General features: G+C 38.0%; 12 protein-coding genes and 1 non-coding gene across 13 annotated transcripts; 4 read left to right on the forward strand and 9 right to left on the reverse strand.

The window, feature by feature from the left end:
- Positions 1–443: 443 nt before the first annotated feature.
- On the forward strand, positions 444–2684 carry cdc10 (DNA-binding transcription factor, MBF transcription factor complex subunit Cdc10; the record flags this gene model as incomplete). The annotated part of the gene is made up of 1 exon (XM_056179499.1): positions 444–2684. The coding sequence occupies one exon, from the start codon at positions 444–446 to the stop codon at positions 2682–2684; it is 2241 nt and encodes a 746-aa protein (XP_056036242.1).
- Positions 2685–2848: 164 nt separating this feature from the next.
- Positions 2849–4363, reverse strand: vps52 (GARP complex subunit Vps52; the record flags this gene model as incomplete). The annotated part of the gene is made up of 1 exon (XM_056179500.1): positions 2849–4363. One exon carries the CDS (start codon positions 4361–4363, stop codon positions 2849–2851), a length of 1515 nt encoding a protein of 504 aa, XP_056036239.1.
- A 315-nt stretch (positions 4364–4678) lies between these two features.
- On the forward strand, positions 4679–5161 carry tif512 (translation elongation and termination factor eIF5A; the record flags this gene model as incomplete). The annotated part of the gene is made up of 1 exon (XM_056179501.1): positions 4679–5161. The coding sequence occupies one exon, from the start codon at positions 4679–4681 to the stop codon at positions 5159–5161; it is 483 nt and encodes a 160-aa protein (XP_056036240.1).
- A 733-nt stretch (positions 5162–5894) lies between these two features.
- On the forward strand, positions 5895–7542 carry rrn7 (RNA polymerase I general transcription initiation factor subunit Rrn7; the record flags this gene model as incomplete). The annotated part of the gene is made up of 2 exons (XM_056179502.1): positions 5895–6005; positions 6049–7542. 2 exons carry the CDS (start codon positions 5895–5897, stop codon positions 7540–7542), a joined length of 1605 nt encoding a protein of 534 aa, XP_056036249.1.
- Positions 7543–7558: 16 nt separating this feature from the next.
- Positions 7559–8290, reverse strand: spc24 (Ndc80 complex subunit Spc24; the record flags this gene model as incomplete). The annotated part of the gene is made up of 3 exons (XM_056179503.1): positions 7559–7665; positions 7753–8088; positions 8137–8290. 3 exons carry the CDS (start codon positions 8288–8290, stop codon positions 7559–7561), a joined length of 597 nt encoding a protein of 198 aa, XP_056036250.1.
- A 313-nt stretch (positions 8291–8603) lies between these two features.
- SOMG_10018 lies at positions 8604–8718 on the reverse strand. Its single transcript, XR_008803551.1, has one exon. It is a non-coding gene; the product is annotated as a 5S ribosomal RNA (ribosomal RNA).
- A 335-nt stretch (positions 8719–9053) lies between these two features.
- Positions 9054–13028, reverse strand: sfc3 (transcription factor TFIIIC complex B box binding subunit Sfc3; the record flags this gene model as incomplete). Its single annotated transcript, XM_056179504.1, has 1 exon — positions 9054–13028. One exon carries the CDS (start codon positions 13026–13028, stop codon positions 9054–9056), a length of 3975 nt encoding a protein of 1324 aa, XP_056036459.1.
- A 764-nt stretch (positions 13029–13792) lies between these two features.
- Positions 13793–14488, reverse strand: SOMG_00711 (Schizosaccharomyces specific protein; the record flags this gene model as incomplete). Its single annotated transcript, XM_056179505.1, has 2 exons — positions 13793–13957; positions 14003–14488. The coding sequence occupies 2 exons, from the start codon at positions 14486–14488 to the stop codon at positions 13793–13795; spliced, it is 651 nt and encodes a 216-aa protein (XP_056036458.1).
- Positions 14489–14925: 437 nt separating this feature from the next.
- fau1 (5-formyltetrahydrofolate cyclo-ligase Fau1) lies at positions 14926–15774 on the forward strand (the record flags this gene model as incomplete). The annotated part of the gene is made up of 5 exons (XM_056179506.1): positions 14926–15010; positions 15059–15187; positions 15232–15357; positions 15402–15563; positions 15614–15774. The coding sequence occupies 5 exons, from the start codon at positions 14926–14928 to the stop codon at positions 15772–15774; spliced, it is 663 nt and encodes a 220-aa protein (XP_056036461.1).
- A 168-nt stretch (positions 15775–15942) lies between these two features.
- Positions 15943–17995, reverse strand: acl1 (ATP citrate synthase subunit 1; the record flags this gene model as incomplete). Its single annotated transcript, XM_056179507.1, has 3 exons — positions 15943–17556; positions 17712–17785; positions 17833–17995. The coding sequence occupies 3 exons, from the start codon at positions 17993–17995 to the stop codon at positions 15943–15945; spliced, it is 1851 nt and encodes a 616-aa protein (XP_056036460.1).
- Positions 17996–18520: 525 nt separating this feature from the next.
- On the reverse strand, positions 18521–20513 carry pof10 (F-box/WD repeat protein Pof10; the record flags this gene model as incomplete). Its single annotated transcript, XM_056179508.1, has 2 exons — positions 18521–20406; positions 20453–20513. 2 exons carry the CDS (start codon positions 20511–20513, stop codon positions 18521–18523), a joined length of 1947 nt encoding a protein of 648 aa, XP_056036455.1.
- A 384-nt stretch (positions 20514–20897) lies between these two features.
- Positions 20898–22064, reverse strand: rio2 (protein kinase, RIO family Rio2; the record flags this gene model as incomplete). Its single annotated transcript, XM_056179509.1, has 2 exons — positions 20898–21890; positions 21999–22064. 2 exons carry the CDS (start codon positions 22062–22064, stop codon positions 20898–20900), a joined length of 1059 nt encoding a protein of 352 aa, XP_056036454.1.
- A 349-nt stretch (positions 22065–22413) lies between these two features.
- On the reverse strand, positions 22414–24681 carry mlh1 (MutL family protein Mlh1; the record flags this gene model as incomplete). The annotated part of the gene is made up of 4 exons (XM_056179510.1): positions 22414–24115; positions 24164–24336; positions 24391–24528; positions 24604–24681. The coding sequence occupies 4 exons, from the start codon at positions 24679–24681 to the stop codon at positions 22414–22416; spliced, it is 2091 nt and encodes a 696-aa protein (XP_056036457.1).
- Between the last annotated feature and the right edge of the window lie 47 nt (positions 24682–24728).

Below are 24728 nucleotides of genomic sequence, written 5' to 3' on the forward strand. Positions count from 1 at the left end.
TGGTTCATTAAGAGTCAAGTGAAAATTTTTCAAATTCATTGCTTGTAGCAAATGTCTTATAGGAATAGAACTCTCAATAGACACTCTTAAAGTTAAAGTTGCTTAAAAAAAAGGGTCAAGGCAAAATATTTCTTAAGCATTTCGAGATGCTTTGAGGGAAATATCGTTAAAACGAACACGGTTGTTCGTAGTAGCTAGAGGGTACAACTAAACAACAAACACTTCACCTAAACTTCTTTCACTTCAGACCTAATATAAAAAGATTTTACTTTTAATAACCACCAAGAAAGAGCTTTGGAAAAAGGAGGAACCATACAATATATTTTTCCAGGGAGTTGTACGAGAGTCTTTTGAAGAAGTTGAATGAGCGTGTTGTACGAAGGAAACTCCGAGAGAATAACACGATTCTTCCTTTAGTTTACAAGTCTCGTGGTATCAATATCATGACATCCGCAAATTTCGTCTCTCAATTTGAGCTTGGTAATGATTCTTTTTCATATGAAAGAAACCATGAACATTTCGACGCGTCCAAAGAAGACACAAAAAATGCATACACCGACAACCCGAATCTGAGGATTTCTATAAATTCTCAAGTTTTACGAGATGGAAAGATAGTTGAATTAAACGCTATTGAACTATCCGGCGTTCGATATATTGAATTGCAATATGGTGAACACGTTGCTCTCCGTCGTTGTTCTGATTCACACTTTAATATATCCCAAATCCTCCGCCTTGCTGGAACGAACAGTCTTGAAAATGCAGCGGAGTTGGATGAAATTATCGAGAACGGTGAATATGAGAACGTCGACATCAAAGACCCTCATGTTGACGGTGTTTGGGTTCCTTTTGGAAAAGCAGTCTCTACAGCAAAAAAGTATGGTGTTTACGATATGCTGCAGTCTTTAATTTCATTTAATTTGGATTTGTTTCCAAAGTCGGCAAAAAACTCAGAACATCCTGAAAAGGAAACTCAGGCGGCGTATCTTTCCAACCGTTTACCATTAAGGAATCACAACCATAATAATTTATCGAAAGTCGGGAAACCTTCTATTTCCTCTAATAATGCTGGAACCCTCTCGTCACCTTCATTTTTAAATAAGCAAGAGCAAAAAATTGGAAAACGCTCAAATATGTACCTTTTGGACTCTTCTTCTATCACTACTCCTGAAAATGGTTCGAAGCGACACAAGCTGCATTCACCTGACAATTCGTACCCTGCACCTTTCCCTTCTGCATACGTCCCTTCTACCCAACAAGAAATGCATCTTAAAAAGGAAAAGCTTGAATTTTCGATATCATTTTCCACATTGACGGCTAGCCTGCCACCCCTTGATCAGAACGTTATGCACGATTATAATACTTCAAAAGATGTCTTAACCTCAATATTCTTAGACCTAAATAACTCGGATATTAAATTTGTTGAATCGAAGTTGACAGATCTTTTGGACTTAGACGTTCCTATTGACGAATTAGGGCATGCTGCTCTGCACTGGGCGGCTGCCCTTGCGAAGATGCCACTGTTAAATGTCTTGATCAGTAGAAAAGCAAATTCATTGAGGGGAAATTTAACGGGAGAAACTGCTTTAATGAGATCTGTCATGGTTACCAATCATTTAAACCAGTCATCTTTTCATGAATTGCTTAATTTACTCTACCCTTCCCTAAACTGCATCGATCATGCAGGCCGTACAGTCGTCCACCACATATGTTTGACGGCCGGAATCAAGGGCAGAGGTTCCGCAGCCAGATACTATTTGGAGACGCTTTTGAAATGGGCTGATGCTCATGCCGCTCCAAGCAATGGCTACACAAATGAAGAATTTATAAAAAAATATTTAAACTACCAAGACAAAAATGGTGATACGGCTGTTAATATAGCAGCTCGTATCGGAAATAAAACTGTCGTGGATATATTGCTACAAGCAGGTGCTTCTAAAAGCATACCTAATCGAGCAGGTTTAACAGTTTATGATTTTGGAATTTTTGGTGACGATGAGACTAAGGATGTTAAGGAAACTGTCAATGTTTCCACTACTAGTATAGAAAAAGAAAAGATTGTGATGCCTGCTCAGCAGAAAAGTAAAGATATTATTACCTCGGTTACGGATGTTATTACATCTTTGGATAAAGACTTTCAGGATGAAATGGCCGCGAAGCAATCCATGATCGATAACACATACACGCAATTGAGAGAATCTACAAAAAAATTAGCAGAATTTCGAGAACAGTTGCGGCGGTCGGAAACTCACACCCTTATGCTATCGGAGATGAAGCAGAGATGTAAAAACTTAGAAGTATCAATAGAGGAGCAGAAAAATGAGTTGCTGGCTTTGGACAAGAACTTCAATTCAGCCAATTTATCTGAAAGTATCGACGCGGATGCACCTTTTATGGTAAATTCTAAAAATATACCATCTCTTACTGAGTTAAAGATCCGCATAGCTGCTTATGAACGAAACGAAGCGCGACTTAATGCTCTTGCTGAAACTCTTCACCATCGCAATGCTAATATCAAATCAAAATGCCGTCGAGTAGTATCTTTATGTACTGGTGTTGAAGAAACCAAGGTTGACTCTTTACTTGAAAGTTTATTACAAGCGGTAGAGAGTGATGGCCAGCAAGGAGAGGTGGATATGGGCCGCGTTGCAGGGTTCCTACGGGTTGTGAAGGAGCATCAAGTTTGATAATACTCAAATTGTAGCATTTGATGCAGGGTTAGCAGGAAGCATTCAAATTTACATATATATATATATATATATATATGACTAGTTAAAGAATATTCCATATACGTTTATACTAATAATGAAGACACGTTGTTATTAATACTATATTAGTGGATATATTATCATTAGTCGTTTACTTTCTCATTAAGTTCTTCGAAGAATACTTTTTGGTCAGAAGCCAATTTTCCATGGGCACCACTTAAAACTGTTGAAATAAGCGTAAAGTTGTTAGACAAAAAACGATTCCGTTTTCTTTTGTCGGACATACCCTCGCAAAATCTATTGAGTAAAGCCGTGAAGTCATGAGATAATCGAGAAATACTGTGAGTCAAGGGCTCGGCTTCCAAAGAATTAGCGCTGAGTGCTGCGAGACTGTACAATAATTCGGAAACTCTTTGAGTTAATGGATGAGGAGTAGTGGCAAGGTCGTCGGGTTTCGAAGGAAGAGGGCACTTCTGCAATGACTCAGAATGCAGATCCATGATTGCTTGTAAACGGGGCCAAAGTAGTATGATCATAGAAGTATAGTGAGGTTCTATAACAGGAACTAAATTTTTTTGTGATTGTAAAATAAGATCCTGAGTAAATCGAATACACTTGAGAATAGCAATGCAATCAAGACTTGTACTAATTAAGTCTGAAATGAATTGTTGAGACAGCTGTAAAGTGCCGTCAAATATTGATTGAAATGTTGTTTTTTGGTCATCCGTAGAGAGCTCAAAATACTCCAAGAGGAAGAAATATTCGGCGCTAGCATGTTCTGTAAACACAAGTTCCCATGAAAAATACACACGTTCTAAAAATTGTGGCGATGATTCTATATGATTGAGCGTTGAAGCCATAAGGACGGAATTGATGTCAAAGTTTTGGGAACGCAAGTCGAGGGAAAACATCCGGCTTGACTGAATCTGTGATGAACCTTTTCCAAGCATAAAAAAACCCTTTCTATCTTCTTCGGGACGGATGAGCTCACCCTTAAGAATGTTGACTCGGGATAAAAGTAGAGAGTAGTGATAGAAATGATAGTAGTAATACCAGCTCATGGTGTTTATATATGCTTTCCGCAGCTCGAGAGCAAGTTGGGAATTATGTTTCGAGAGGAATGAATAGTAACTTTTTTTTGCGATTAAACGATGCTTCCGCATGGAAGCAACATCAACAAGACCATGTCGAAACAATTTAATTGTAACAACAATGTAATTTCGAATCCTCTCAATAGCTTTGTAGCATAGCTTTTGACACAATTCCATTTGCTCTTCATTACTCCCTTGAGACAACAGCATCAACTTCTCATCGTCAGTAGCACTCTTTTCATCTCCAAGATATATCTCAAGTTGCTCGAGGGCAGTCGCCCAGCTCGGATGATCCAAATCGCCAGTGCATATTGTTTTTATTAATGTAGGAGGTAAAAGACCAGTGTCAATTTCAGATCCCAGAGCAAATTCTACCTTCTTCATATTGTTCAGGCGAACCTGAATGTCACTAGACCGCTGACTTACTTTATTAATATCTGCCGTAGCGGCATCCAAGTTTACCTGAAACTTTTCCAGGGAACCAACAACCTTCTGCAACACCTTCTCCAATGCGTCGAATTGAATGGCATTCTCTGAAGCAGCTTTCTTCTCATTATTTTGTATCATAATTTTTTTATTACTCAAATAACCGAGATTAATATTCCAATCATTCCCTCTAGACTTTGTGTTGGTGGACTTTACCTCTACACAAGCAGAAAGTAAGTTACTTCACAATCTACATTGTACCTTTAGCGTAGCAAAATGATAGTCCAGTAAATGACCCTTTACGCAACTTAACAAATAGCAAAGAATATCAACACAAGCATGCTTTGTACTTATTCAAGAAATGGAGTAGGATTTTTAGGGTAGGGCAAAAAATAGTCACGGAAAACAAATATCAACAACAGTAACTTTGCAACTGACAGAGACCACGAATTAACAATGGCAGAAGAAGAACACCAGATTGACTTTGAAGGTGGTGAAGCCGGTGCCTCTTTGACTTTCCCTACCCAATGCTCTTCTTTGCGTAAGAACGGACACGTTGTTATCAAGGGCCGCCCTTGCAAAATTGTGGAAATGTCCACCTCCAAGACCGGTAAGCACGGTCACGCCAAGGTCAACATTGTTGCCATTGACATTTTCACCGGCCGTAAATTCGAAGATGTTTCCCCTTCCACCCACAACATGGAAGTTCCCGTCGTGAAGCGTGACGACTACCAATTGGTCGACATCGATGATGGCTTCTTGTCTCTCATGACTTCCGATGGTAGCACCAAGGACGACGTTCGTATTCCTGATGGTGAAATTGGCCAACAAATCCAAGAAGGCTTCGAGGAAGGCAAGGACATGATTGTATCTGTCGTTTCTGCCATGGGTGAAGAAATTCCTCTCACCGTTCGTGAAGCTCCTAGCGGTTCTTCTTAGATTGGGAAAAGCTGATTCTTGCTTTTAGGTCGTATAAACGCATCTAAAAAAGTTTTGCAACATGTTATGTTCTCGTAAGTCTTGTAAATAAAGTGTAGTCAATATGTAAAGTCAATCCTCCAGTTAGCCTCAAGTATAGATGAATGATTCAATTGGATTTGTATGTTTCGTTCTCCAGTCATCGAAAAGCCCTTAATGAAACATAGTAATAGAATGCACTGACCAGTATAATAGTAAACATGGAGCTTCCTCTACTTTTTTGTTTCTCTTCAATAAGTCTAGATTTATAGGGTAGTAGTAGTACATGTGATATCCACGTCTCGTTTTATTGCATCTACGACGAAATTCAAGTTAAATAAGAGCTATGTCAAAATCGACAGCGTCCGTTGAGGCTGCCTTTTTTTTCTTTTAATTGAACCTACTGAACTTGAAAACCCTACAAGAAAACTTCAATCCAGCGCTTTCTCCTGCTGTTGTATTTCTCTCTTTTCTTTTATACAACAAATTCATGCTCGAAATTACAAGATTTGATTTGATTGTACCCGAAAACAACTCTTGTTTATATTATAAACAATTTAAATCCTCTTTTTTTTTTTTTTTTTTTTTGCCGTTTATTGAATGATTGTCTGTTCCAATCATCCATAATTTATTGAACGAAGAGAGATCGCTTCAAGGCATATTGGTCTTTTTATTGTAACTCGGTTTTCATTATTTCATAATTTAAATTGGAAAGATGGATGGTAATTGGTTTCAAGGGCCTCCCTGCCCCATTCGAAATTGTAAATGTATTTGGTATTTCAAGAATGAAGGGCAAACAGTTTGCAGGCGAGGTCACATTCAATATGTAAGTTTCATCAGTGGTTTGACGCAAATAATAATGGTTTTAGGGAATGGAAGTAGCACAGGATGATGAACCTGGTTCAGGTGCTTTCTTTCAAACGAGAAAACGCAAGGTTGTCCGTAAACACCTGGATACAGGTGATTCTGAGGAGCCTCTGTACGGTGCCGCTGGTCGCGATTTATACTTTCAGGTTTATCAAACCATTCTGCAAACTCAATGTAATGCTTTAGTCTCTGACTTAAAATTCCCTCAAACTGTTGAGGGATTAATTCGTGATTTATGGGGACTATATCTGTCATTTGCATATGAATCCTTTTCCTCTAGCTATCTATCATTAAACAAGGACTTATCCCTTCTTGAACTCTCAGACTCAGATTTGGATATGGAAGATCCAGATACACAAACTTCAAATACATCAGAAGCAAGCAAAAGTATTCACAGGAACCAGGGTTTATCATACCCGAAACTATTGTACTCTCAGGCCTTCATCTATATCTCTTGTCTCTTATTACGTCTTCCCATTACACTTCATCAAATCCGAAGATGGATCTGTGCAGATATATTGCCTTATTATAAGGCTTATAAAGTTATTCCATCTCAAATCATTAAACGGCTTCCTATCAACTACGTTCGTATGCTGGTTCCATACCATTATCCTTCCTATCATCGTCTGCAAGGAGCTGTTTCAACTATCCTTCAAATACTAATTCCAAGGTATAGCATACAACTTCCTCCAATTAACGCACCTCTGATATTATTCGATACTATCAAATTTTTTGTTTTTCCTATAGAATTATTCCTTCCAGTTATTCATCTAATTAACTCGTTAAATCTTCCCATGTCTTTAGGAGAAGCACACCGACAAGCATCAGCTTCAACCGAAATAAATGTTTCCTCAGAATTAACGTCGGAAACTTCAACAAATCCGGAGTTAATGATCCTTGCGGCACTATTGGTTTCAGCCAACATTTTATATGGTTTCGAACGACCTACACCTGCCAGCTTAAACGGCTTTGAGGATAGCATAATGGTTCCTGATTGGAAAAACTGGATGGAATCTGTTCTGAGTCTGCGTAAGGCGACGCAAGAGTCATTTATGGAGATGGACGAATATTCAATACACCATCTAGACAATAGCGAAATAGATGGTTACATGGATTGGTATACAAGACAATTTCTTGACGATGACAACCAAAATCAGCTTCCGCAGGGAATTCTTGATTTATTTTCAGTTTCCTCAGAAAGGCCTGACTCTGCTAGCCAAGAACAAAATTCTGAAATTCCCGATATGGACTTCGAAAGCTTATTCAATACAGCTCGTTCGTTTAAACTTGTGAAAAAAAAAGAAGCGAATATTAGGCCAAGTCCTTCTAAAGATGAAGCGTATTTACCAATGTTTCTACCTCGTCCTGACCCAGATAGTATATCCTTTCGGATTATTTCCGTGGTAGCAAAGCTATATGATATTAAACCAGCGATGCTCATAGCTACTATACGGTTTGTAGAGCAACGGATAAAGAAAACAAAACAGATCATATAATAGAATCAGGTTCATATTAATTATTTTCCTCATCATCATTCATTAAATCCCATAAATAATTTGAATAGAAAAACGGTGTATACTTATTGCTAATATGCACCGTTCGTAAATCCTTTTTTGTGTCTAAATTTCACGTTAGTTCAATTTAATTTATCAGTTCAAATATCGTTTTCTGAAAGCTTTTAACTACTCTTATTTCTCATAACTTACAGACTATTACTTTTCTCTGTTCCTTATCATCAAAGTTTTGAAGATCAAAACCTAAAGAGTGATAAAACCGTAGTCTCAAAAGAGCAGCATCATCCTCATAATGATGAACGTCTTCTTCTGCTTCTTCTTCCTTTTGCAATTGCAATATTTGCTCCTTCATTTTCTGTAATTGAGATTCCAAGTTCATTATTTCTGTCTCGGTATCATTCAACTGCTTAGCCAGCTGAAATTTTTCTCTGTCCTTTTGCAAAAGTTCTTCTGCATTTTCTGGAGACTCAGTTGCTTGCTTCAATGCTTCAGTTACTTGAGATGATATTTCAAGTTTTCTCGACAACGCTACGTCGTTAGGGATCAATCATTTACAAATCTTTGCGTTTAAATTACCTTTTAAAATATTCCTTGAATCATCGATCTCTTCTTGCCTGGTTCTTTCTATATGAACCCCCAAATCCTGTATTTTAGACAATGTTTTCAAATCAGGTGCAATTTCGAATCCATCTAGCGTTGAACGAATTAAGTCTACAGGATTATCTGACATTTTTTCCTATTTTGTTAGGTGAAAACGCCGGCCCTGGTGTCTCACAGTAAATGTTTTCACTTCTGCTAAATTCCAAAGAACGTGCAGGTCAGTGGTGACATGCGATGGCTTAATCTCACGAACACCATTAGATCTTAGAAGCAATAAACACTTACTTTGTTGTAAAAAACTTATTTATGAATGTTCTTCCCAAATATGCATTAATAGATAATACCTGATTCCAGGTGATTTTACAAATTCCGTTCAAACAGAAGTAAGACGAACAACAAAAAGTTGAACATAAAGCCACAAAGAAAAGAGAAAAATGAGAGGAAGCCTACAGCACCCCGGATTCCCATGTTGTCTCCAACCATAGTACTAACGAGGCCCTCAGACGCTTAACTGCAGTGATCGGACGGGAACTGGTGTTTTCGCCTAGGTGTGGCCGTAGACATCTGTCTAGTTATTAAAAAGATTATATGTTTCATTTGTGCAATTCCTTTCTTCTTTTTTCTACAATCACCTCCAGATGAATACGAAATTCCGCTCCAGATTTTGGTAAACATGTATTTATTTCTTGTTACATTCAAATTTTTATTATCTAAATCGCATTATATATCGTATCTAACATAATTAAATTCCATCCCTGTATATACAAATTGTCTAACGATCATTTTTGGTCTTCCGTTGCAATATATGAATTCACTGATTAAATAAGAATGGCAGACGCTGAATATATCGAGAGTGCGAAAAAAATATTGACGACATTATCCAAATGCTTAAATTAAAATAATTTATGGTAAAATCCAGGACTTAGGAAAAGACCATCCTTCTCAATGGCGGCATCAGCCATCAAAAAGTACTCTATTACTTCTCGTAACTCATTATTATCCAGTCCCGGACTCAATAGTCTTCCAAGCTCGTTTCGCGCTATTCCTGGTCTCCTAAGCAATTGATAAACAATGGCCTGTTTTATTTCCAACCAAATCCGATCAATAATACCTCTATTACCATCGAGCCATAACCGAGGTTCATTATTAGGTGGAGGTACTAACTTTGAAGAGTCAATAGGTTCAATAGAATCATCACCTTTCTTGCTAAGTATTAAATCCATTTTTATATTTTCATGCTCCAGTAGACGGGTTCGATACCCCTCAGCTAGACCATACTCGTTGAACTTACTGTTAATTATTGAAGTTTCAACTTTTCCACGACAGAACAGATCCAAAACACATGCCATGGTACCACTGTTGCAAGTTTCTTGTATCATATGGCTTTTACCTTCTCGGAAACCCTCCGCCAAAAAGGAATAAAATCTAGAAGCCTGAAGCAACAAAAAAGGAGGAAATGAGGATTTTAGTGAGTTAGCAAATTTATCTGTAAAGTGATAATTTCTTCCTGGTTGCACCCGATTTGACTCTGAGTGCACTCGTGCTATTATATCTTTTCGTATCAGATCATCGTGAGCAGAGAGCAAGGCTCCTTCAGGAAATTTAAGTAATCGTGATTGTGCGAATTGGGAATCGTAATCTGAATCGGGAATTGCTAAAATACTCTTAATAGTGGACTTGGCTTCAAGGGTAGTAAGCTCAACTTTCTTGTCTTCTTCTTCTTTATTACCTTCCTCATGAACAGACTTAATGAACGGTATGTCTGAATAAATATTCATTCTTGCCATGGCAGAAAGAGAAGAATCAAATAATAAATCTTTAGGATCCTTCCCATCTTTCACCATTTCAACGTCATATTTTTCATATAGTTGTTCTAAGCTACTGGGAAGATTTGAAGAAGAAATATCTGAAGAGCTTATAATATATGGTCGGTACGATGCTTTAACGGAGGGCATAGGGTCAAAATCATCAACATTTTCTGGATACGATGTGAGATCCCCACGAGTGACAGCATCCTGGTACATTCGCGTCCAATTAGCCAAAAGGAATTGCTGGAGACTTTTATATTTTGTATGTTGTCGGATTGAAATATACCTTCGACTCAAAGAGGTAATGTCACGACTTGGCAAACATTTCTGAACGGCTTCCCACTTTATATTGCGATGAACGCCTCCGTATTGTACCTGAATAATAACCACTGCTCTAATTAAAGTATCATCTTCTTCAGCAGTAAAGTCACTTTTAAGTCTTTTTACTGATCGCTTACTAGAATGTATAGCACTAGGGTAGTAATCAAGTTCGGGTATAGGTGCATAACGATCCTTTCTTAGTTTAGTAGATGATTTACTGAGTGGTTGTGATTCCAATGTATTATCTTCAGTTATGCCGGGTTGAGTTAAAGTTGGTGCCAGCGATTCAAGAAGTTTTTGTGCCAATTCCATCGGATCTTCTTTTTCTTTTTGCTTCTTTAAGTTCTTTTCAAAAGCTCGAGATTCTCTACGGGTTTTTACTTCTTCCACCGGCAAGGCTTGTTTTCGCCTTTTACTTCTGGGTTTATCAGGAATATCAATTTCAACACCTCTTAGTATTTCTTTGTCATTTCGAAATTCGGATTCGTTGCTCATCATCTGATGCTTAATATCATAAAGTCGAGGATCTTCAGACTTCATAGTATATTTTGCAATAATGTCCTTCCGTACTAACTTACCGAAACCATTTTCAAAAGCCAAAACAACCTTACGTACCTTTTTCTCATGTAGCAATTTATCAAGGGTTTGACGGAACGTTCTGCGATCCATGACGGTTCTAACAGAATTGGGATCTCGTCGTACCTTTAGATCCGCCAAGTCTTCATACATTTTCTTCGAAATCTCAAAAGCTCCGTTTTTCTCCTCCAAGTAAGTCATAATTAATGACTTCCTTTGTAGCATGACAAAATCTACAACCTGTCGAGGACGTTTGGAAGCAAGTACTGAAGAGCCTTCTGAGATAGAAGTATCGGAAGAACCAGGTAAAATTTGAGGTAAATTCAGATCAATACTGCTAAAAGGAGTAAATGGTACATCAAGCGCAGATGTTTCGGGTTTTGGAGGAGGAGGAGATTCTTTCAAGGTATCTTGTCTCTGATTTTTAACAGACAAGTCATATAAAGAATCAAGGTCACTTGGTCTCGACGCTAGAGTAGTATTGTCATTGACATCCACACTGGCTTCAGCATTTAAACCACTTGCATCAGAATTAAACATTAGTGATGGCTGGGTGGAAGATGTATTTTGAGAAGAGGATAAATCGGGTTGGCTTGCAGGAACTACTGGTGAGGACATGGACATAGAAAAAGAATTTTCTTGTTTAACTGGTGAGGATATGGAAGAAACATTTTTCGGCGTACCTTTCTTAGGACGACCTCTCTTTTTTGGCAAGACCGTCATACCGTCAGGTGAATAAATAGCGGAACTGTTATCTGGAGACAGAGCATTAACGTCAGTGAATAGGGAAGGATTATATGGAGGAAACTCGCCAGCAGTGGGCTGAACATTACGGGTTAATCTTGTTATTTCTTCAACGGATAAACCATCTCGCAGCAACCGTTGGATTTGGTTTTGCAAAGTGAAGTAGCGATATTGTCTGGATTTGTTTGTCTTATCTTCAATTCTAGTAAGGACTAAATGAGACAGGTAGTCAGGAACAGAGGACTTATTCTCAACAAGAGAACCCAGGACTTTAAACAAAGGTTTATTAAACTTCAGTCCTGTTAATTTCTGAAGAATCCGTAAAGTTATCAACCCATCCAAACCAGAATTCCTAACAGCGACATAGCATTGGAACTCCAAAGGATTAAATCGAGACCATTGAGGCACCATTAGTGATTCGTCTTCAAGCGGCTGAAGGAAAGAAGAGTCAAACTCTCCTTTAATGGGATATTGGGACTCGTCATCTTCCAAATCTTCTTCTTCTGCATTATCATCCGCGTCTGACAAGTCTATATCCTGGTTGGAATTTTCAGAAATAGGTATAGGAAAAGGTTTTAAGAATTGCAAACAGCGAATATAACGATCAGGGGCATTTGGGAGGAAAGTAAGGCATTTTCGGATATAGCCATTGTTGTGCAAAAAACTAGTTTGTCGGGAAAAATACCTTCGTTCCCATTTATTTTGGTTTAAACCTACCTTCGTTCGGGCATCAACATGGCGACAAACACCATTTTTAAACTCCTGAACTACAGAGCAAATCTGATGTCGAATTTTATCAGTATTGTAAATTTGGCCTCCAGACACTTGTGCAACGGATTCATTCATGGTACTATTCTCAGACTCAAACCGCTTTAACACCAACAAAGCGGTCTGGGCCTTGGAGCGGCTGATAGATACCTTTGAAATTAAAGAAGCATCTTCGAGAGCTTGTATTCTGCCAAATACACTTCTAGGTTCTTGCTTTGTTTCTTTGCACAGCTGAATGCGGTCTATACCCTCATGGCGATATCTTGAAATACAAGAAAGCAGCTCAAAAGCAAGAGGTTGTATTTTAGAGTCCGCTTTTGTTTTATAGGTAAGATTAATCCATTGACGATCCGCTGAAGCGAATAACCTCAGCTGGGTCCGTACAAAGGGACTAATATCTTGGTAATTCCAAGGAATTGAATCTATTATTTGATGTCTCTCGGCGGAATTCACATCCTCAACCCAAAGTTCAATTCCTTCTTCCTGTAGTAGCAAAGGCCAAATGAACCCCTTATAGTCGTCGTCCAAGTTCTGCACAATTCCTTGGCGAAAATAAAAGTTTTCTGCAAACGACCAAAGACGGTCTATATCACAACCAGAGCTTCCATCTAATGCTATTTCTTCGGAGCAATACCGAATTAGAGAGTCCATCTCGATGACTCGAACTCTGGTTTATAAGTTGTGGTAAAATTACTCGTGGACCGAGTGGTTTCTTGGATATGTTATAATACGTTCTGATGTCTTAGGCCTTGTAACGTAACTACGTTGTAGTATACTACAACTGTTAAGACATCGTTATCGTGTATAAGGAGGCTTACTTCTTAGATGAAAGAAGCCTAAAGGATCGAAAGGGTGCTGCGTCGTTTACCTCAAGTTTCATCTTGGCACGTTACCTACAGGTAACATATTGTATCATCCTAATATGATACAAAAGAAATAAGTGAACAGAAAATTCCAAAAAAACTGTGAATACAATTTTTAAATCAGATTTAATACAACTGCAACAAAGAAGATACGGAATGGTACTTAAGTGAAGGTTTTTTAAAAGTCTGATGCGACCATTCAGTGCCAACATATACACATAAGTAAACAACATCAGCAATTATGGGCAAGTAGTTTCTAATATTCGTAAAAGTCAAGAATCAATTAGGCAAGCATACCCTGTGAAGCAACCAAAGCGGTTCGTCTTCCATTCTATGAGCGCGTCACCATCGAACAGATCTTCTAAGTTTAAGCAAACGTGGTATAAACATGAAGCAAGGAAAAAAGAGAAATTACAAAAGCAATGATTGGATTCTGGAATATTACCGGGAGAACGACCAAGGGTTTACAAAGAATATGAGATCACAACTTAAACCGTATATTACCACGATAGGGACACCATAAACCGATAAATTAAATATAAAACATAAGAACTAGTTAAAAATTAGATGAAGAATAGAAATTGAGGATGTGGGAGAATTTGTTAAACGACGAAGAAGCAGGAATGCCTGACGGATGCAATTCATTATCCAGTTTGAGGAAGACGACCTCATAAAGTAGCAGGCAGCTAGAAACACGATAGAATTCTTTAAGAGAAGCTAGTAGAGTTAGTATTTATTCTTGTCACGAAGGCTTTATCATACCTTTAGACAATATAGGAAGGGTCGAATAAAAGAAGTCAGACTCTTCTTAAAGGATAACGCACTCACTTTAGAATTATTTCTATAATATAATAGAAGCAACTTTTCTGTTAGAGCGGTCAATTCTAAGTTGACTTTTTCCAATGAAGTTTGCATGGCAGTAAGCCTTGCTTGCTGTTGCTGAAGAAGCGATGCTTGAATTTCGAAGTCGCGAGCACGTATAGCAAACAGTGGTAGGCTCTCAGCAGCCTTTTGAGGAACGTCAATCTTGCCTACAGGATAGGAGATATGTTCCGCAAATACTGGTGATAATTCACAAATATGTGTTTTTTCTTCCACGTCTGATGATATTTTGCATGGCAAATTAGGATCTTCTTTCATATCAATGTGCCCTTTAGACATAAGTTTCCAAAGCTCTTCTTTGCTTATAAAGGAAAGTCTTTGTACCGTCATTTCCTTCTCTGACACAGGAATTTTGTTGTCAGTCATTATTATTAAAAAGAATCATAACTCTCTTTTTCTGTTCTTGTATTATCTTAGTATGTATGCTCTGTTCTTCAATTTTCCTAAATACAGCGGTCGAAAGAAGTAAAGCAGATACAGGGAACGTGAGTCTGAACGAAGCATTTTAATACCGTTATACTTATTTCCTTCCAGCGGCTTCAGCCCTTTTTTATTTTTACTTTTGCATAAGATATTAAAGTCATTATACGCGTTCTCGCAATCTAACTCTCAAGTGCGTTTACCGGCGCGCGAAATTGTATAGAAAGCACATCTCACCCAGTTGCGTCGGTACAATTCATTGCAGTTAATTTTAAGCAATACAGTATATTCTGAATTACTACTGTCTTCAAAATTGGCTTGACTTCCTATTCTATGGTGGATTTTGACCTTTCCATATATAATAAATAGACTAAGCATTCAACATGACTCATCTCTCTAAGAAAAAGATCCGGTCGTTAATGTCGAAAGTATTGTCTGAATTGAGTGACCAACTGGTTGAAGCTGAATGTAAACAAAACCCATAATTGATGCCGAATGTTAACTGACACAAGCTAGCTAGTTCTGTTTGTGAGAAAGTTCTAAGTCTCCCTGAGTGGAGAAAGTGTAAAAATGTCTGCCTCTATATGAGCTTGCCCCAAATGGAAATACGCACTCACGAACTTGTTCACCAAGCTTTGAAACAAGGTTTGTACCATTCTACTTTGTTAGACACATTACTTACTCCATAGGAAAAAATGTTTTTCTACCGAAATGCGAAGGACGCCATACAATGTCAATGTATCAAGTATATAATACTAATCATTTGATCAAAAATAAATGGCAGATCCCTGAACCAGATGGATTGTCTCCAAAAGGTTTGTATATAAACTGACTTCTGATCGTTAACAGAATCGAACAGTTATGGACGATGAGATTTATTGTGATCTAATCATAATGCCCGGTGTAGCCTTCGATTCTAACTTAGCACGGCTTGGTCATGGCAGAGGTTATTATGATGACTTTATTCATCGTTACAAAGCCTGGTGTTCTCAAAAAAGCTCCAGGTGTGACATTTATAAAGGTATGGCAAGCTTCCTTGAAATCATTTATCCTAACTTAATCAATTCTCAGTTGGAATTTGTTTATCGAAACAAGTTATTCCAAATAACGAAATTCCCATGAACCCTTTAGACGAGTTTCTCGACTCGCTTATTACACCACAAAACATTTACCAAAGGCATTATAATGCGCAGGGAAAAACATTTACTAAACTCCAAAATATAGAAATCTAAACCAGCTTTAAATTAAAGTGATGTACTCATAGATATTATTCATTTCAATTCTATTTTTTAAAAAAAAAGATGTAGTGAAAAGACTTAAAAACGTAGCAAAGAAGTGTAAGAAGATTTGAAACCATAAACCAAAAAATAGTAAAGATATGACAAAATTGTTGATCAACTTTAAGAAAGATACAAAAAATCGTCCCAGGGATGGCGATATAAAGGTGCTCTTAAGCGCTTCTGGTCCAAGTGATGACCAATAAGACCTATACTGCGTCCAAGAACAAACATGCCGTTCAAAATACCCAATTTGATGTATTCATTTGCCTCTTCCAAGGTGAACTCACCACAGTTACGGAGTAAATCGACAAAACAAATTGCAATACAACCGTCGACGTTCAAAATTAAATTATCCTTCTTCGAAGTAGTGACATTTTCAACTGCCAAAGCGTAGTCTAAAAGTTTGGTAGAAGGGAAGTGTTTTTTGACGTACTGCTTTACCAATTCAACACGAAGGTCTGGGTTGTTTCTACTCTTAATTCTGTGGCCAATACCAGGAATAAGTTTGTTAGCTTTTCTGCAGCTATCAACGAAGGCACGAGGAGATAGGCCGGAATCGAATGCTTTTGAAAATTCTTGTGCAGCACCATCCAAAGCACCACCAAAACGGGTACCAATGGTAAGTAAACCAGAAACTAAAGAAGAAATTAAATCTTTACCAGCTCTTGTGGTTATGATGGTGTTCATGGCACCAGAGACACAAGGACCATGATCGGCTGTGAGTTGAAGGATCATTTCTAAGAACTTGGTAGCATAGGATGGAAGACGACGGCGGAACCATAACAAAGAAATAACACCTCCAATTCCAAGATCATCTTCAAATACTTTGCTGATAGGAACGTTACTGTATGTTAATTCGGGACCACGGTCGTTTGAGATAGAGCAAATAAAGGAAGAAGGTTTACGGACCATACTTAACTCCTTCGCCCAGGCATAGTCCAATGGAATATTGGGAGGGGTTTGGTCAGGTTTGGGAACAATGACGCCCTTTTTGACAAGTTCTTCATAAACGCCATGTAATACAGCTGGAAGATTTTCAAAAGTATCGGGAACGAATATGCCAGCATTTCTCATAGCCTTATTTTTAGCTACTGCGGTTTCCATTTCAGAGTTCGCAAAAGAACCAGCATGACCAAACTGAACCTCAGTCTTGAACATACTAGAGCAGGTACCAATAGCCCATGCGACGATGGGCTTTTTGATAGTACCATTCTTAATGGCTTCAATAACTCGATATTCTTCAACACCACCAACTTCTCCGAGTAGAACCATCAATTTGCAATCAGGATCGGCTTCAAAGCGGAAAAGATGATCAATGAAAGTTGTACCGGGATAGCGATCACCACCGATAGCAATACCTTCATACACACCATCAGTGTTATTGGAGATGATGTTGTTTAATTCGTTAGACATACCACCTGACTTGGAAACATAAGCAACAGAGCCGGGACGATAAAGCTTCGATGCGACAATGTTGTCCATCATACCTCCCGTGTTACCAATTTTGAAACAACCTGGTTTAATACCACCAACAGTCGCAGGTCCAATAATAACAACATTCTTTTCTCTTGACTTGACTAGAATCTCACGAGCGCGACGCTCGGGGACACCTTCGGCGATAATAGCAATGCAACGGATTTGGGGGTAATCCATCAGCTCCATCGTAGAGGGGAAGGCACTACGACTGGAAGCAAAATTAACAACGACGTCGACATCAGGATGTTTATTACAAGCCTAAATACTCTGTTAGGTAACCTGAACGCTTAAACCATTTTGATAGCTAACGTCAATCCATTCTGTAAATCAACCAGTGAATCTCCGATCAACTCATAGGTCCTCTGGAAATTCTCGAGTTGCCTCTTCGTGTGGCTTGACGCTTGCATACATACTTCTTCCACCGAACGGTATACTGGTAGGAGAATCTCCTTGGTTCCCCAGTACATCTTGGTGATACTTTGGCCACCTAAACCAAGTATTAATATGGAAACAAGATTAAAAATAAATAAATACCAAAAGTGTAAATTATGGCGGCGACAGAGGGTACTTTTCGACCACACATATAATCAAAATCGAGCATTCCTTGGACGGCCTTTGTTTGCATTCCGTAAACAAAGGCCCTTGTCTCCTTTGAGAAAAGCTCATATGCAGGCTTTTGTGCCATTCTTGAGGTCATTCTGTTTAACTTTCGTTTGAGAAAGGTAGAAGTTTCCAATTCATAGATGTCTTACATACTCGTTTAGCAGCAAGCTTACGATGAAGCTAAACTTCAGATACGGAGACAAATCGCAGTACGCTGACAAGATCCTTACACATATAAATAAGTATGTAAACAAAAGAAATCATCATAGAAAATTGGTTTTTTGGTATGACTCATGTAGTTGACTCAAAGCTTAGTTGATGAATACTAAAATTAGATAATTTTGACGTTTAAGCTTGTCAATACAGGTTCAAACAAAATGTTCAATCTACGCAATTACAGAAGTTATTCGATGACTACCACAATTGATGACTTTTAACAAGTTGAAACCATAAACTAACTTATAAACAAACCAAACCTTTTACCTTCGTGCCCATTTTTATAACCGCCATTATTTTTTCTAAAGCAAGGGATGTTTTGTCTTTTTTCTATTTCTGCTCAACTTTTAATATACAAAGAGACTAAATAAGAGACCATTATAGAATACTTACAGCGTCACTACTAGTTACCTTCAAGCGAAAGCCTCATCGCAAGCTCAATTTGTTCTTCCTCTGTTAATTCGGTGATGCTAGAATCAGGAGTCATAGCCTCAGAAGGACCAGCTTCTGAGCTCGAAGGTAATGGAGCTTCTGGTTGTGGAACGGCTTCTTTCAACAAATCCTCTTCAGCAGCTGTCTCTTGCATTCGCTTCATTTCTTCTTCTTCTGACAGCATAGTAGCATAAGCCAACAGCTCCTCTTCGGACAGATCGGCTAAACCTTCGTTTAAATGTCTTGCTAATTTACGCTGCAGCTCTAATTTTTGTTGTTTCTCTTCTCTTTCTTCGGCGACCTGATTTATTCCAAGCACGATTTCTCTTTCGACTTCATTTTTTGTGTACTCTCCAACTCTTGAGGGACTGTCCCATGTAGTCATTGGTTTGGATGGAGCAACAATTCGAGATCTTTTGTTCATATGTACTTTAGAAACTACATATGACCATGCTTTAACATGCTTACCAAGACTTAAAACACCTTTTAGACTCAGAGGATTGGAATCCAACACTATGCATCGCGCTGCATCACGTCTAGCCGGGTTCCTAGCCCCAGACAAGTTCCGTAACAGATTTCCCGATATAACATTGTAAATTGCACTGAATCCCGTTGAGGATCCGACCACCATAACAGCTTCATTGATATATAGATCGGAAATAGGAGAGCCGAGAAACACGGGAATTGTCATTAATACTGGATGCCTGAACTCTTTAAAACGACTATTGACAATATACGCATTGCCATTATCATCACCAACGGCTAACAACCGAGCATTATTTCCAAGAATTGGCTTATTTATAAATCTTTCATTCGTATCTAAACACAAGCACACAGGGATTCCTTGAAGTTGAATTACCAAAGGCTCAACGAGGGAAGGATCAAAATCCGAGCTTGTGGCTCTATTAAAAGAAAACCTTAATAAAGAATTCTTTGGTGCACCTAAAGAAACAAACACATAATTTGCAGGTTCATCCACTGCTAATAGACACGGAGGTTCTTCGGCATCGCTTAAGACCCGCTTTCTACAAGCAAACAAAATCGGACGCACCTTTACTGACTGTAGCGGTCCATTGACAACATATAACATATAGGTACCGGTGGCATAATCGAAAGTATCGATAATTAAAAACTTGAACCGTGGTCGATAACAAATTGAAAGAATTTGAGATGTAGAGAAATTAAAGCTTCGCAAACAAACTCCCGTCCGAACATCCCAACAATTCACACTTCCGTCATCAGCTCCGGTTACCATACCTATTTCTCCTACTGGAGGAAGGTCGCCAGGATAGACATCCATACACGTTATAGCATCATCATGAGAATCCATAAAAAATCGGAATTGACGCCCGTTTTCTGCTTGTCTAGTCATTATGATGGCACCAACACGACCATCCACAAAACCAAATCCAAAAATTTGTTTATGTAATTTCATAATTGTAATGGTATGAATTAGAGATCCATCTGAGCTAGCATGCAATACAGACCTCTCCACTTTTCCAGTATTTGGATCAGAGACTGATATAGACCCTGTAAGCCGGTTACCAGCAAACAAACGTCCACTTAGAAAATCGTAATACAAATCAGTCAATTGCCCGACACGACAATCATACTGAACAGTTTGACCTTTTCCACGCTCATATGCTCTGGTAATAGCTGATCTCAATAAATACTCCTGTCTCCAAGTTCCATTGCCCAGAGGACTGAATTCATGAAAGTCATTGGCATCAAAATGATAGAAAAATGCAGTACGCCAACTTAAATCATCCGATAATAATCTATTCCAAAATTTACAAGTGCATTGAACCGATAATAAGGAGCGCGGTTCAAGGAATGAAAAGACTATAATAAGGATTTCTATGTAAACGTTAGATATCACCCACACGCCTTCAAAGACACATACCTTTTGGTAAATTTTGTATGCCCAATCCTTTTATTTCATTTACACTTTGGACACTATTCATTCCTTTTGTGGTAATGAAATTAACGAATTTTGCGTTTGGTGTTTGGCAAGTTCTTGATGGCAATGAAAAGCAATACTTCACTTGTACTTGAAGCTGCACTCTTTTGATGCCTTCAATTAATTAGAAAAATTAAGACTAATTTGAAACCGTAAGTGCGTCAAACGCTTTAAAAACTGTAAGTGATTTGCTACCGCTGACTTAACAATTTTTTAAAGTATGAATTACAGGATTAAAAATATTAAGATAACTTAATATTATTATTGCTTAAAGTACATTTAAATACCAGTTCGATTTTTTTATATCCATTATTAACAATAACCAAAACCTTCGCAAAAGCTCCCCTGAGATTTCCTTAGAATAAAAAACTAGTTATTACCAAAATCTTTATTCGCCATCCTCTTCTTCCTCTTCAGAACTTTCTTCCTTCTGTTCTTCGTCCTCTTCAGGCTCCAATTCACCCTTGCTCTTTCGTTCTTCTATATCTTTTCTATATCGTTCTAATTCCTTCGCCTGCTTTTTATTAAAACCAGTGGCTTCAACAAGCACATCCAAGGAATTTTCTTTCTCCATATTTATTATATCGTCGAAGTCAGGAACAGGGCCTTCATATACATAGTGCTTTTTAAAATAATCAACAATGCAGTTCAAATCACGTTCAAAGTACCATTTGGCATCAGGATGGCTAGTAGAAACCATCTGAGGAAAGTCGATAATAACTGGCGTACCGTCTTCATAGACGATGATATTGAATTCATTATAATCACCATGAATCAAACCGTTTCTCGCTAACCGCACTAAAATATCTATAAGTCTTTTATAAAGATCAGCAGGATCTTTGACTTCTTGAATTGCTCGCAAAGGAAAGGCATCAATGAATTCCATAATAACGCAATGTCTAGAATGATCAATTGGTTTGGGAATAGGAAATCCATGCTCGTAAAGGATTTTCATAAATGTAAACTCTTTTGTAGCAGCCAACCTAGAGAGGTATTGCCATGAGCTTGTTTTCCTATTTTTTAAATAGTCTCTGTTATTCTTGACGCTACGGAAGGAGGTTCTTCCCAGACGATGAATTTTTAATATGTACTGCTTTCCTTTCTGGTCACTAACGACATATACATCCGACTCTTTTCCAACACCAATCTGATTGCCGACAGAATATACACTTGCACGTTTCGATAATGCTTTCAAGGCTAAGTAGTCATAGCCTGCAGAGGTCAACCTGTATCCGTCATAACTAATATGAGGCATTTTAGCAATTAATTTTGTCATATATAAAATAGACAAAGATTTAGCGCAGGTTCCTCCTCTTAATTTTGCAATTTGATTGATCATGCTAGTAGGAACAACTTCATGGTTACGACTTCCCATTTCAACCTATACGTATTAGCTTATTGTTATTTTTTCTTTTCAGTAGATATTATCAAGCTACTGAAGACCATCAATAGTTTGTGTCATTCGAAGTGCTTTCAAAATTTTACATACAGCTGTCAAAGTTCGAAAATCCTCTGCGGACAAATACCGCATGGATTTTATGTTTAAATTCACCATCGCGATAAACTATTTCTAGAAATCTTTAAAAAAACTGTTGGATATTGAGAAGTGGTGTTGTGTCGCGTTGGCAAGAGCAAATGGTGAAATAAGGTAATAATATGAATAGGGATGCATCTATGGCCCTAGGCGTATTTTATTCATTTTCATTTAGCGGAATTATATCTAGCTTAGTAAATGAATTTAATTTACAAAGTTTAAATATATTATTTCAAAATGTAAGCTATTTAGTCGCATTGCATACTATAATTTAAGGTAATTTTCTTACATATACAATTTCCTCTTTCCTTCAGCGGAATGAGACTATCTTTTCTTATTACTATGTGTAAATACTCGTAATCGTAATGCATTAACAACGTTCAAAAACTGTATACAGCCGTGGCAGACTGGCCACCTGAAAAATAGCCATTTGCTCAAAAAGCTCTTTGGGACAAATCAGTCTGCGGCGAAATTCTGGAAAGAAGAACTCTTCCAGTATTCGTTCCATATATAATATATCTTCAGAAGCAGTATTCTCTGGCGATAGCCTTAGAGGTACGTAAAGTTTTGCCAAGGCTTTCATGACTCCTTCTAGACAAGACCGTTCATCTAGCCAGTCAATCCTGTTAGGTGCAATATCCTTCAAAAACAACGGTAATCTATTCAAAAAGGGCTTATAACCTTTGCTTAGACAGGGAACAGCGCTAAGAAACCCTTCAGCAGATATATCTACCGAAAAATATTCATTTAACATATCCCGCCTGGCCATCAAAAGCTTTCTAGTTTTCTCAGAAAACTCATGATCCTCATTGGTAAATGAAATAGCTAAAATTTTATCAAGAGGAATTGGAGGATTCATGTATATTTTTCCATAATTTGCAAATTCACTTAGACAAATTTGGTAGAAAAGAAAATAAGCTAGCTTTCCATAGTCAACTAGATATAAACCGATGTTATGCTGAATGGCTGCAATCCTCTTATACGGGCATACCAGCCCAACATATTTATGCTCGGAAAGAATGTTTGTAGCTAATAAATGCATTGAATTCAGAACTTCATTCTGAAGTTGTCTAATACTTTCTAATTCACAAGGGATAACGGTTTGGTCTTCGGATTTTTCCCTCGCGTCTTCCTCCAGTGCTCCTTCAAATGAAGGAGACGGATGCATCAAAGGCTCAGCTGGCGTTCCTTCATTACCCATTTCTTTAGTCGGTGAATTCTGTTTATTAGAATTCAAAGTGGCAGTCTTTTTGGGGGAAGAGAACATTGCCTTTATACTTTGTTCCCTAGGGTCTGTGCGTACCATATTGTTTTCGTATATCTTTTTGTTTTTTTGCGTTAGGAGTTCAGGCGTTTTAACCATTGTGATACTTGGAATTGTGGTTTGCATGGAATAAGAACGTTGTTCATCTGTATTTTCCAAAAGCTCTACTAGCTTATCACTTATGGCACCAATTATTTCATGATCGTATAGAAAGTGAACTATTCGTTTAGAAGGGTGCACATTCACATCTAATTGCTCAGGCTTCATTGAAAGAGATAAATAAACAAAGTAGGATGCGCCTTTATGTAGAAACTTGGAATATGTTTCATCAACGGCGTTTTTCAATTCAATAGATTCCACGAGTCGATTATTAATGAATACAATAAAAATGCTTTTTTTATCCTCGTAATCAGCGCTGCTAACCAAACCATCTGCGTGAAAGCTCTCTACATTGATAGCTCCTTCCGGAATTTTCAACACTCTCAAATGCTTTACAGCAAGGGTCCCGTAGACATGACGGATCTTGTCCTTTGTAGATAATCGAGAGCTAAGAGAAATAGACGCAACAGTTTCACCAACTTTTTTGCAAGAAAATGACACCATCTCGGAATGAATGGCATATTTCTGCATCAGATTCAAAACCCGGCGATACTCTTCGCTACCATGTTTCAGAGCGGCCTTTCTGCCAGGTACGTTGTAAAAAAGTTCCTCAACCGTAATCACTGTGCCTTGTTTGCCGGCACAAGGTTGAGGAGCTGAAGTGTTATGAGGAGCTGCAGGAGCTAGCTTACCATCGACATAAAACGCTCTAAATTGAAAAGTAAGTTTCTTGCGTACAATTTGTAATCACGCATACCTCCACGCATGTAAATCTCCCTCACGTTTCGTTGTAATTGTCACTTTGGCAACATGGCTAATACTTGCCAAAGCTTCACCTCGAAATCCGAATGTTTGGATTTGTTGCAAATCCTCAAACTTTTCTAATTTTGATGTACTAAAACGTTGACAAAGGTAAGGTAAATCATCATACTAACTATGTTAGTTTCTTTTGCAATACTCACTAGCAACAAAGGGTTTGCTTACATGAATCCCTGCACCATTATCTGAAATCTGTAAAAGTTTTAATCCACCATCTTTTAACAGGACCTCTATCGACGTGCTTCCAGCATCCAAAGCATTTTCCAACAATTCCTTAACGGCATTTTCTGGACGTTCTATAATCTTTAGGTGGCGTCAGCAAACCGTTATATTGATTGAAATTTCATTCGAGTGGTTCTCTTTGACACTAAAACGTACCTCACCAGCAGCAATTTTATTTACAACAGCCGGATTTAAAGGCCTTATTCGTCTCGTCTGGTATTCATCTTCTTTCATAATTTAAATATCAATACGAGATATACGTATATTTTGAACATAAAAAT

The sequence above is a fragment of the Schizosaccharomyces osmophilus genome, chromosome 1, assembly GCF_027921745.1.
Source record: "Schizosaccharomyces osmophilus chromosome 1, complete sequence".
Classification (NCBI taxonomy): domain Eukaryota; kingdom Fungi; phylum Ascomycota; class Schizosaccharomycetes; order Schizosaccharomycetales; family Schizosaccharomycetaceae; genus Schizosaccharomyces; species Schizosaccharomyces osmophilus.